This window comes from Ascaphus truei, chromosome 2 (genome assembly GCF_040206685.1).
Source record: "Ascaphus truei isolate aAscTru1 chromosome 2, aAscTru1.hap1, whole genome shotgun sequence".
Lineage (NCBI taxonomy): Eukaryota > Metazoa > Chordata > Amphibia > Anura > Ascaphidae > Ascaphus > Ascaphus truei.
In genome coordinates this window covers 194012766-194025625 of record NC_134484.1, presented here as the reverse complement: position 1 = coordinate 194025625, position 12860 = coordinate 194012766, and the positions used below count along the sequence as shown (strand labels likewise).

Sequence of the window (12860 nt, the reverse complement as noted above, 5' to 3'; positions counted from 1 at the left end):
AAGCGGTAGTGAACTGGCCCAGGCCTCAGAATATTCAGGAGTTGCGGTCGTTCTTGGGATTTTGTGGCTATTTCTGGCGGTTCGTGGAAGGCTACTCTAGCAAAGCCAAGCTGTTGAACGATCTTCTAAAGGTATATCCAGGAGAAACCGAGAGAAAGGGAGTCACGGCGCAGACGCCCTTTGGGGAGAAATGGACCCCAGAATGTGAGCTGGCCTTCCTGAACTTAAAGACTAGCCTCACTCAGGCTCCGGTCTTGGCCTATGCGGATCCAGAACGGGAATATGTCCTACATGTCGATGCTAGCCTTAGCGGGCTGGGAGCGGTATTGCATTAGAAGTATGAGACAGGGCTACGTCCGGTGGCCTATGCGAGCCGAAGCTTTACACTTAGTGAGCAGAACTATCCGGTCCATAAACTGGAATTCTTGGCCCTAAAATGGGCCGTGGTGGACAAGCTGCACGACTACCTGTATGGGGTACAGTTCGAAGTACGCACGGACAACAACCCCATGACATATATAAATACGTCCGCCAAATTGGACGCCACGGGACACCGTTGGTTAGCTGCCCTGGCCAACTACAGGTTCAACCTTAAATACAAACCCGGACCCACCAACATAGGTGCCGACGCCCTGTCTCGTCGACCTGGCCTTCAATCTACCCCTGACGAGGAAGTATGGGAAGAAATACCGGGTCCCAGGATTCGTGCTCTCTGCTCCGTGGCTTCGGTAGTCGACAACCAGGTAGCATTCTCGGAATTACGGGTTGCTGACTCTTTGGGATGCCACTCGCGAGCCATCCCTCAGGCCTATCAAGGTCGAGAAGGGATGAATATCACGGAAGATAATATCATCTTGTGGAGGGATCTAGTGCATTACCAAACTCAAGACCCAATAGTGGAGCTGGCCCGTCAAGCGGTACAACAAGATAATCCTTCTATACTGAAGCAAGCCCCCAAAAATTTGGTGAAACTCTTGTTGAATGAGTTTGGGAAGTTCGAAATGGACAATTGTTTGTTATATCGGGTGATACCATATCATAACCATCCCGATCGGCGTCAGTTGTTTCTACCGGAACGCTTGAGGACCCTAGTCCTTCGGGCCCTTCACGATGACCATGGCCACCTGGGCATTGATAAGACATTTGGGCTACTGCAGGATAGGTTCTACTGGCCTAGAATGAGGGAGTCTGTGGAGCAGCATTGTCGAAGGTGTAATCGCTGCTTACAAAGGAAGACACTGCCCAACAGGGCGGCCCCCATGGCACACTTGAATAGTTCGGGCCCCATGGATCTGGTGTGTATGGATTTTCTCTGTATCGAGCCTGACAGTCGGGGCGTTAGTAATGTTCTCGTGATCACTGACCACTACACCAGGTACGCCCAAGCGTTCCCTACGAAAGATCAGAAGGCCGTAACGGTGGCCCGAGTCCTGTGGGAGAAGTATTTAATTCATTATGCATTACCAAATCGGCTTCACTCTGATCAGGGCAGGGACTTTGAGAGTACACTGATAAAGGAATTGCTCACACTACTGAACATTGCCAAGTCACGTACTACCCCGTACCACCCCGAAGGGGATGCTTTGCCCGAACGGTTCAATCGCACCTTGTAAGATATGTTAGGAACTCTGACAAGCCCACAAAAGACGGAGTGGAGTAAGCACGTCGAGGCGTTGGTACATGCGTATAATTGTACCCGGCATGAGTCCGCCGGGTACACCCCGTACTTTTTGATGTTCGGAAGAGAAGCCCGGTTACCGGTGGATGTGCGACTGCGGATATCTACCGATGGGGTATCCAACAGAACGCATTTTCGATATGTACAGCGTCTAAGGGACAGTTTGCAGCAGGCTTATAAATTGGCTGAACGAACGGCAGCACAATTGAATGCGGGAAATAAAAGACGCTACGATCACAAAGTACGTCACAAGGAGATTCACCCCGGGGACGCGGTCCTCTTACGCAACTTAGGTGTTCCTGGGAAACATAAGTTGGCGGACCGGTGGCGGGAAGGTGTGTACGAGGTGGAGTCACAGATGCCTGGCCTTCCCGTGTATCAGATCAAAGACTCTGAAGGCCGCATAAAAGTGTGGCATAGGAATCACCTACTTCCCATACCTCAAGTAGGGAACGACGAGTTGGAATCACCCGCTACACCAATAGATGGAGAAGTTGAAAACCCAGAGGATGGCCTAGAGACTGTAAAATTTGCCACCTCTGAGGATCCAATGGAAGGAACCTCTCAAAGGGGCCTTCCGGACGCGGGGGCATCTCCCGAAGGAGCTACGGGTAAAGATCCTCTTGGCCCGAACATCGACACTCTGACTCCCGTGAGTCAGTCCCTAGATCCGCAAAGCCCATGTTTCACACCCCAGAGAGACTTTACCAATGCTGAAAACCCCTCAAGGGTAGAGATGGAAACACCAGTTGAGACTGGATACTCTGCTGAGGAAGCAGAGGAGAATCAACCTCGGCGAAGTCAAAGAACCAGTCAGCCTCCCATGCGAATGGCATATGATCAATTTGGGGCACCCCATTATGAGGCTCAGCAGTGGGCTCAGCATAGAATGCAAGCTATGGTGGTACTGTTCAATTAAATGTGTAACCTGATCTAGGAAAGAGAGGGCTGTGTAAATAAGTTCATATATATGTTGTTTAGGTAGTCCAGCGGGGACGTTGGATTCTGGAGAGGGGAGAATGTAAGGATGTGTATACATATATATGAGGGTTCCGCGCTGTCACTAATAAAGGAAGCGCCATACTGTTCTTTTGCCAGTAAGGTCACTGTGTGAATAGTCAGGCTGCGCATGCGCGAGGGAAGCGCGCGAAAGGCAACCAATCTGGAGGGACTTTGGGGATTGCACTCTGAACTCTGAACTGTGGGAGAGTCAGCTGAGGCTGAGGACCAATAGGGTGCGAGACTCTGGATGAAGAGACAGGATGCGTGTGGGCGGTGGGAGACACGAGTGAGAGGTGAAGGAGGAAGGTGGCGGAACCTTGTGTGCGTGAGCGGAGGGTCAGTGACCCTTCCGCTTAGGTGAGAGACATTCCCCAGCCCCGAGGAGCATTACCCCTGTCATCGTAGGGTGCCTCTTTAGGGACGGCCGTAGCAGTTAGGGACGTATCCCTTTAGTGCGGGTTCAGCTGCGGAGTTGCGGACGCCATCTTGGTCTGGAGAACAGACTGCACAGCACAGCGGAGTGTCGGCGCAAGGCTGGAGCAACACTAGGGACCCTGTGTGAAGTGGTGTGGTCACCGTAGTGACCGGAAGGTATCGTTAGTCAACAAGTGCACCTACACCGGTCATCAGGCGCTGATCCCGCCTCCCACTAACTAATTGGGGGCACCAGTGTGCCATCATACTATTCTATACAGATACTAGTTACCGGACATACTCCTTGGGAGAGTGGCAGAGCCACTTGTGTACAGAACATTATTCCTAGCAAGGTGTGGCTGAGCCACTGTGTGTGTGTTACGTTATGTTATGTAGAGTATAAGGGTCTTATACATGTCATGTATACTCTGCAAGATTCCGTTAGTTAATCTCTATAGTAAAAGGTTGCCTGTTGCACAATACTGTTGTTATGTTTCTTGCTCAGGGTAGATTCTCTAATATGGGGATCCTGGGTAAGTGGAGGCGCTGCACCATGATAAGTAAGGGTATGACCCCAGGCTCCCACAACAACGGAGGCTCAGAGCTCCTGAAGCCACAGGTATACACAACACCCGTAGTTCCTTTAAAGCAGGGATTCACAAAAAGGGCTACATGTGTAAGTTAAACATACTAACTAATACTTCATATAGACATAATTGGGTCCATTCCCAATTATAATACTCTGCAAACTGAGAAGCTACAGCAAGTTGTTGAGTTTGCCGAGAAGGTTTTACTGATGAAAATGCCAATAATAACACAATGCCACAAACCCTTTTATCCGACGGCGGTTTATGGGACGCATTACGTTGGATAAGCGAGGAATGGCTGTAGTATGGCCGTGTTTTTGTATGTTTCTCAAATGAGTATAGGAGTAGATTAATTGTAGGTTGTAACACCCTTTTGAAAAAGGATAAATTAAATTAATGTCTAGTGTTCAGACCAGGTCTCTTCTTCAGGACTGGAGATCTGTGTGGTATGCAAAGCTCTATTCTCTATAATTTCATCTATCAAGAACTTTCATGTTGGTCCTTTAAAAGGTATCACAACACACCTACACTTCTGCGGGACCATTACGTATACTATATTTTAGAACTACTGTATACACATATAGGTTACTACAAGTAACTTAGTGTAGGTACATCTGTATCCATTAATACTGCAGATTTATGCTTCATTTTTTTTCCTGTGGTCTTTTTTTTCATTTGATTAGAACATCTTAAATGTTCTGGATTTTTGCTGTTCTTCATTAATGACAACCAATGATACATGCTCTGAGCATTGCAGCCATTTGAACACGTTGTGACAGAGTCACTGTCCTTATGGACTAAAGAGCTAGCAGAGTGGATAGGATGTAGTGTGCAGGAGGTTAAATTTCTCGCTGTGAGCTTGCTGCACCTGGTACCAATTAAGACAGCACTCCTAAGTGAAGGTGTAAAAAGGCAGGAAGTACCTTGCACAAGAGAGAGACTGGCTGTTTTCCGTCAGGGAAGGGGACACAGAAGAGTTCTCCCAGCTGTGGAAGCTGGCACAGACCCCAGGTCCGCTGGACGGTGGATGCATAGCCTGCTGGGACTGCCTGGGTTGCTAATCCCAGGAAGAAGGAAGGACGAGTGACCGTGCTGAAGCGGGGATGTCCTGTCCTTGGCATTTACAGAGGAGAGTTTCTCTGAGCTCACATGGGGCAGAGTTCCCCTAGGAAGGAAGGATGCGAGGCTATGCTGAAGCGGGGACGTCTGCTCCAATGGAATGGAGTTATTTTCCCTAACGGGAATAGGTATTTATTTTACGTTTTCTTTTTTACTTAAAGGGACAGTGGGCCTGTTGGTGTATGATTTATCGCTGCAAATAAATCCCCAGTATAGAGAAATACAATGTTTCTGGCCTTAATCTGAAACTGAAAGAGGCTGCAACGTGGTATGGGTATCACAACGTCCATACATTAAGTAACAAGTCATAATCTTTTTTAAATACTTCAAATACAAACGTCTTTAAAAACCTATTGTTAGATATGCAACAATAATCAAGGGAAGGGAGTATATGCAGAAATACAGCAAACCTCACTATCTTTTAGTTATTTTTTGCATAATTTTTATGGGTGTCCCTCCATTATTATATTTCAATACAATGAAGTATGACTCTGTACATGTACCTTAAGGGGCATTGTAAATAATAAATCATTACTTTTTTTACTAGACATAGGACAAGATAAGTTAATATTAGTTTTATGTGAAAGAATTTGTAAAACAATCTGGTTGGCAAATCATGATGGAATAAAGTTTGTGAGGGCTCAAGAAAAGAGTATTTAACAAAGAAGGACAGATACTGTAAGTTTATAACTTGCCTGCTAGTGCAGTGCACATGTTTAAACAGGGATCTGGACACTATTCAAATAAAGACTGGAAAAAGTTATGCATTTCTTTTTTGAATGTGTGGTAAATTACAAATGTTACCAATTAAGGGGCCTATTCTGTAAGCCTTCATAAAATAAATTGCCGGGCCGGTTACGCCGCCAGTTTTTTTTACCATTGCTATCACGGTATTCAGAAAGCCTTGATTACCTGTGGAAGCAAAATTCCCAAAATGGTCTTACCCGGCGATTTCTTTCAGCTGCAGAGAGAGCTGCACAGAGAGAGCCGCCTCTCCCTGTGCAAATCTCGCCAGCGATCGAAAGATTTTAATAGACATTTTCATACTAGTGTACATGAGCAGGGAGTCTCCGGAGCAGAACCGCGTTGATTTCAGGTCCGGGGACCACCTGCTTCCCGAGATACAAGCCCGTTATGGGGTGCTGGTTTCTCCTATGCATTTAAATGTCTCGCGTCACGTGACCGTGGGAATAAAATGCATGGGGATACCGGCACATTAAGGGATGATGTCACATCCTTTTGAACTAATGTGACCTATCACATGGTACAGCAACCAATGGGATTGTCTTCAATCCCATTGGCTGTAATATCATGTGATATAGCCATGTGGTTTTAAGGATGTGACGGACCTCCATTGGAGATGACGCCACATCCTTAAAAAAAAGAGGTGGGCACATGGTACAGCTCCAATCCGATTGAAGCTGTACCATCTGACCCTAAAATGTTTATATAAGGCCTGTACGTCTCATTTTAATGGAAGAAGTTGACGTGGCAAGATCCATTTGAATTTAACATGGGGATTTTAGATTGACAAATGAAGATAGAAGAAAAGAAGAAAATAATTACAGAAGAAAATAGAAGAAGGTGAAAGAAGATTTTTGTTACCTGTTCCTGATCTTCAAGGTGGATGGGGATGGACTGCCGGTGATGACATCACGGGTCGAGAGCTTCCAGAAATGCCAGGATACGGAGGGTGAAGACCTCTAAGGTAAGTAAAATATTGAATTTATGTAAATGTCTTTTTTCAGTTTTTTCATTGTGTTTATTTCTTTTTATATTTGTGCTTGCCCATTGACTGATACTGTATTAATCTGTGCCACTTTAGGGTACAGATAAATAAAGTGACAGCCAATGTATTTTTTTTTTTGGCAAATGCTTGTTTTCTATTGATTGTAATTTTTTCGATTTCTGTTTATTGTTTGGATTAAATTGTTTTGAATTTGGATGGCTTGTTTTTAGTACATTTTAGGATTGGTTAGCGTTTTAAATTAATTATTTGTTTTGTTGGTTACTGGTTTAAATAAATTAATTGATGTATTGGCTACTGGTTTGATTTCTTTAATTGGTTGGATAGGTGTTTATTTGTATTCTTATGTTCTGGAATAACATTATTGGAATTATTTAGCTTTTTTAGTGATAGATTAATGTAATTGATGTGTAGTTGAGGCTTTTTAGCTCTTTTATTGTTGGGGTGTTTAGGTACTTGTGTATTCCTTTGATTAGTGTGTGTTTTTGGCCTTAATTATTTTTATTAGGTTGACCATTGACTGCTATAGTGGCTTATCATGCTCCTATTATATGGGTTAACAAAACACAGAACCCCAGTAAGCTCTTTTTGGGAACCCCTGAGCCCCCACAAAATATATATATGTATGTGTGTCAAAATGGAGTGCTATTGAGCGTGGCATATGTATACAACAGACGACAGAGAAGCCCAATGCTACATCCAACATGACAGAAATACACAGTAAAATACTTATATATTCTCTTGAAGTAGGGTCATTTAGTTTAACCCTTTGGCCAAAGCGTTGTAAGCTTGCGAGCCACGTCAAGGCAGACACCTGTTCGCAAGTCCTAACACTACCAGATAAAATACTAATATGTTCCAGCTGGTGGAGGTTAGTGGCTCCTCCTTCCCAGGTTTTAAGCTCGCCCCTCCCCACTTCCCTAGTTTGCAAGTGCCTCATTCTGCTGGATATAGACCCAATGTGGTCTTTCTCCCTCCTAATAGAGGTAAATGAGAATTTTAATCCTAATAGAGGTATATTAGTATTTTATCTGGTAGTGTTAGGACTTGCGAACAGGTGTCTGCCTTGACGTGGCTCGCAAGCTTACAACGCTTTGGCCAAAGGGTTAAACTAAATGACCCTACTTCAAGAGAATATATAAGTATTTTACTGTGTATTTCTGTCATGTTGGATGTAGCATTGGGCTTCTCTGTCGTCTGTTGTATACATATGCCACGCTCAATAGCACTCCATTTTGACACACATACATATATATATTTTGTGGGGGCTCAGGGGTTCCCAAAAAGAGCTTACTGGGGTTCTGTGTTTTGTTAACCCATTCTCAGCTGTTCCAGCTGGTGGAGGTTAGTGGCTCCTCCTTCCCAGGTTTTAAGCCCGCCCCTCCCCACTTCCCTAGTTTGCAAGTGCCTCATTCTGCTGGATATAGACCCAATGTGGTCTTTCTCCCTCCTAATAGAGGTAAATGAGAATTTTAATCCTAATAGAGGTATATTAGTATTTTATCTGGTAGTGTTAGGACTTGCGAACAGGTGTCTGCCTTGACGTGGCTCGCAAGCTTACAACGCTTTGGCCAAAGGGTTAAACTAAATGACCCTACTTCAAGAGAATATATAAGTATTTTACTGTGTATTTCTGTCATGTTGGATGTAGCATTGGGCTTCTCTGTCTCCTATTATATGGGTATGATATGCCACTGTGCCAATCAATGGGTAGAGGGTGGGTATAGAGGGTCCAGGGTGGGTGGTTAGGCCTCCCGGGTGGGCAGCTGGTGGATGGGAGATAACCCCTTAATTACTAAAGTGTTTATTAACCGCTAAGGTGATTAAAGTGTTAGGGGCCATTAGATTGTATTTTTTCTTGTATTCTTGCTGGCATTGGAGGACATGGACCTGCAGTATGCTGAAGAGGACGCCCTTCATGATGGCAGGGGTAAGTTGAACATTTTATTTACTTTATTAATGCTGACTGGCTAATGTTTGATTTTATAATGGACAAATGAGCTATTATCCATATCTGGATAAAAGTAATTTTGCCCATTACTGTACTGTATGTGTTTGGGGGGGGGGGAGGGTAGGGGGTAGAGGAGGTGGGTAGGAGAGTTGTTGTGTTTTAAAATATTTATTGTGGGTAGCGACGATGAGTGAAGTTGGCATTTGGCCCTTAGTGGGTAGCGGGAGGGGTTAAACCCTTCATTACCGTAGCGCTTTTAACTGCTATGGTAATGAAGGGGTTAACTCCTCCCGCAATGCCCCACAAAGCCTAAACACCCACCAATGGCCAAATACCACCTTCACCCACTACCCACAATAAACATGGAACTGGTAGTTAATCCCTTAATTGCCTTAGCGGTTAGCAGGGAAGACGGGGACGCAGCTGGAAAAGTTTGTGCTCCCCTGACCTAATCTATATAACAAAAGACAAAACGTTTTGGTACTACATCCAATGACAAATTGGATTAACTCCTTAAGTAGTGATATTACAAGGTCTCAAAATGTTGTTTTTAAACTAGCAGGAAAAGAAAGAAAAAAAAATAAGGGGAGCAGATTATATTTTCAGAGCTGCCTTTTACTCTAGCTTAAATAAAGTGCTGCCTCGTGTCTTCCAGATATGTGGTAGCTTGTTACCCTTAGCTTCAAGGGACTTTGACCATTGGAAGACGCAAAGCGCTCGAGATCTGTCTTGTAGGATAGACAGTGTTGTAAAATGTGCTAGTGCAGGTTAAGGCTGATAAATGGTAGAAATGAGCACAACTGTAAGTCAATGGAGCTGAGCATCTGAACAAAGGCAACCATTTCACCCTTCAGCATAAATCACTCAGCAAAACAGAGGGCACATGTTGTTACCTATGACTTTCATTCTAGCTATTGAAAGAGTAAAGACCAATGAAACATGAACAAGCTGAGGGAATTTGTGTAGTCCTGGGGGGTATGTCGGAAGAATTGATAGTTATATTTCATTTCAATCGAATGTATACTACTTCAGGCATGGCTTAGGAACATTCACAATGAAAAGGCTTTGATTCATCATTCGTGTAAAATTATCCTCATTGTCAGGTGTAATTTTGCTTAGAATGTGAAAACAATCTTTTATGCCAGATACAGTATCTTACTGGCCTATGTCTCTTTCAATAAAATGAAATCAGTAATTACTGTACATTCCTAACTTCTGCAAACGCAACCCACTGGTCAGTACATGTAGAAGCTTAAATGTTAAATAATGTGTGCTCAGGTTCCAGTGAGTGATTGTGGTTCAACTAGAGCATCCCGGGAGTCTGTGTGCAAATTCTGCTAACTCATAAACTTTATTACAGAGCAAATAGTACAGTATGGTTATCTAAGAATTCATTGGAATGGAAATGGAAAATATAATAATAGTACATTTTCTTTCCATTTGATTTGATTCTTTCCATTCCTGCTACAGCTATTTAAGTCACTGAGGGAGGCAACAGTTGTCCATTTTCACATTAAAAAAACAAAAACATTAGAGGATATATAAATGCTACATAAAGACAAATTTGTGGCAAAATGTATACAAATTGAATGATCTTTATCTGGATTCCTTTTGCATCAATGTAATAAGGTCTTTTGCACCATGCGCGTCAACTTGCGATTTAGGGAGTGCCAATAGCAGACGTTAGGAGGAGTTACCAATGTCTTGATAAATGTGACGTGGGTTGATTTGGCAGAATGTCATGATTCACTATCAGCAGAGATATGCATTGTAGAACACACACATAGGGTGGCAGGAATAACATCAGAACATTGACATTTACAAACACAAACTTGTATATAGAAAAAATGAGGTCGTCAGATAGTATTATTATAGTGACAAAACATTTTTAAAAAAGGAGGAAAAGGAGAATGAAAAACAAATAAAGTATACGAAGAGTGCACAAGCAGCAGGACACTCCTAATATTCCTGCGGAAAATCTGATAATAATAGTGCGGGTTGCTCCAGTATTTAAAAAAACCCACAAACGTTTCTTCTGAAACAGTAAAATATAATGATTTTATGTAGCAAAAAAAAAGTGAAAGATACAAATGCAAAAAAAAAAAAAAGGAAAATACTATACACCATCACATAAGAGAAAGACATAACAACATAGTATGGGATGGACCTGATATGCCCTTTCTCAAACCAAGTACATTATATATCAGTTGGGGGCTTTATCACTTAATGCAGACACATGCGATGCTTGATGTTGCTCATGTGGGGTGATAGTATATGACATTCAGGAAATGGGCCATATTTTTGGCACTTGCATCATGTTTTCACATTTGTGAGTGACACCCTTAAATATTTCTGTTATTACATTAATGTCACCAAACTAGATACATGTGTACTGTTCTTTCTTGGTAACAGTAATATTAGTGGCAATGCCTCCTTGAAAACCTATACCTCGGAGAGAGACCAAAGGCTTATTTAAAGTTTGATTTCTAAGTTTATATTTTGTTTGTTTGGTCGTATGTGAAATACAAATATTTCGCTAACAAACCTTTTAGATATACGTATAGATGTAAGTTCAAAGGGTGGCACTTTTACCGGTGTTTTGGTTCTAAAAAACTAAATTCATGATTCATGACACGCTTGTTTTTTTTTTGTTGTAATTATGTGGGAATAAACAAAATAAGCAGGAAATGTTTTCTAATTTGAAACTTTTTTCGTAAAAGTAAAAAGATTGCCCACGATGAGGCGTGAATTCTGCTCAGATTCATACGGTCATTCCGAAGTTCAATTTGAGCATCCAAATTAATTCCAAAGTTTGCATTTGCAACCCACGAACCTGTCCATCCTTAGTAAATGCAATTACTATACATATTGCAATTGCATATTTCATTGTAACAAAACTAAATCTATAGAGAAATCTAAAAATCTGACACATATAAAGTAAAAATGAAAGACATTTTGCTTTTAATTATCTTTCCCCTAAATATAAAATATGTGTACACACGAAGACACCTGTCAGGTTTCAAAAGCTATGAATGCACTTCAGTATTTTATATGTGAAGATCTTGTTGGTCCATCACTTACTACTACCATTACCAACATGGGTGTAACTTACAAGAACTAATTACTAAATTTATTACAACTGCAAATTGAAATAATTTGTATTTTCTTTTTTTCTTTTACTAATGTTTCAGATCTCTCAAAACATAGATTCTTGCCAAAATGAGATCATCGTGGGCATTAAGAATAATAACAATGAGTCTGTCTATACATTCGATTCTTGGACAAGATCTCCGAGACGAGGATGAAGAGGAAGATATCCAAGCTGGTATGCAAGTGACACGATCCTATCTGTTAATATGTTGTATCCAGTTCCACATTGACTTATGCTATACAGTATACAGTAGTAGTACATTCTGTGTGGCATGATTCTTTTGATATGTATGCTACATATAAAGCATAGCCAATGCGCATTCATTTGGATAACATACTGTACTGATTCAGAATTGAGATGTTATTTACTGCGCTTGTTTGCTGTGAAGTATTATTATGCTGCCCAGATAACAGTATTATTTATCTTTCTTATGTCTTTGACAATTGATGCTATAATATCATGAGTGTTAGTTTGAATTATATTTTTTATTTTTTTTTGCTACACACATTTCATGAATGTCTAGGGGTTTTTTTTTGAGTCAAAGATTAGCAATGGCACTGGTACAGAAAAATCAGGAACGTACTAAAAAAATACAATTTAGTCAAATGCTGGAAAACGAATGTAAGATTTCCACGATTTACTGTGGAATGTGTGATTAAGAAAATTAATGCAATTTGTAGGGTTTTAGCTTTCTGGATACATATTCTTTTTGTGTCGGGGCACATTTTGTTTGCACTTCTTTGTGCTTATGGTTCTTATAGCCAAACAAGTTGAAGGCCAGATCATGCACATACTGTAGGGCAAAATTCATCAAGTTTTTTCTGTTGGGATAATGAGGCTATTCATGAAACTCTTATTTGTCAGAAAACTGTAACGATACCTGTACATGTTAAACAGACAAACATAGACAAATACAATCTGGGAGCCTTCCACACAGTATATTGTTATCCATACTGTATTCAGTAAGCTCATTCTCTCCAAGGAATCCCACTGGAGGTCTTATGTTTGACCTACATTGGGCATTTCATTTAAAAATAAACTCTACCAGTATGTTGGTTGCCTACTGCAATTTGTCAATTTTTTTTGTAAGCACTAACGACATATTTGGTGAGGATATCCAGATATTTAGGTACAATACATTACATTCGATTTACATAAGCACCATTTACATTTCAAGTTGAATTTACCTGTCTCTGAGATGTCTAAGCAAT

At 41.7% G+C, this 12860-nt stretch overlaps 1 protein-coding gene across 1 annotated transcript in view; it reads left to right on the top strand.

The window, feature by feature from the left end:
* LOC142487059 (uncharacterized) overlaps nucleotides 1-12860 on the top strand; it is a 137205-nt gene that overhangs the window by 14598 nt on the left and 109747 nt on the right. The window contains exon 2 of the mRNA XM_075585745.1: nucleotides 11690-11823. Coding sequence (XP_075441860.1) covers nucleotides 11718-11823 — 106 coding nt within the window. The 5' untranslated portion in view covers nucleotides 11690-11717. The remainder of the gene's footprint in view (nucleotides 1-11689; nucleotides 11824-12860) is intronic.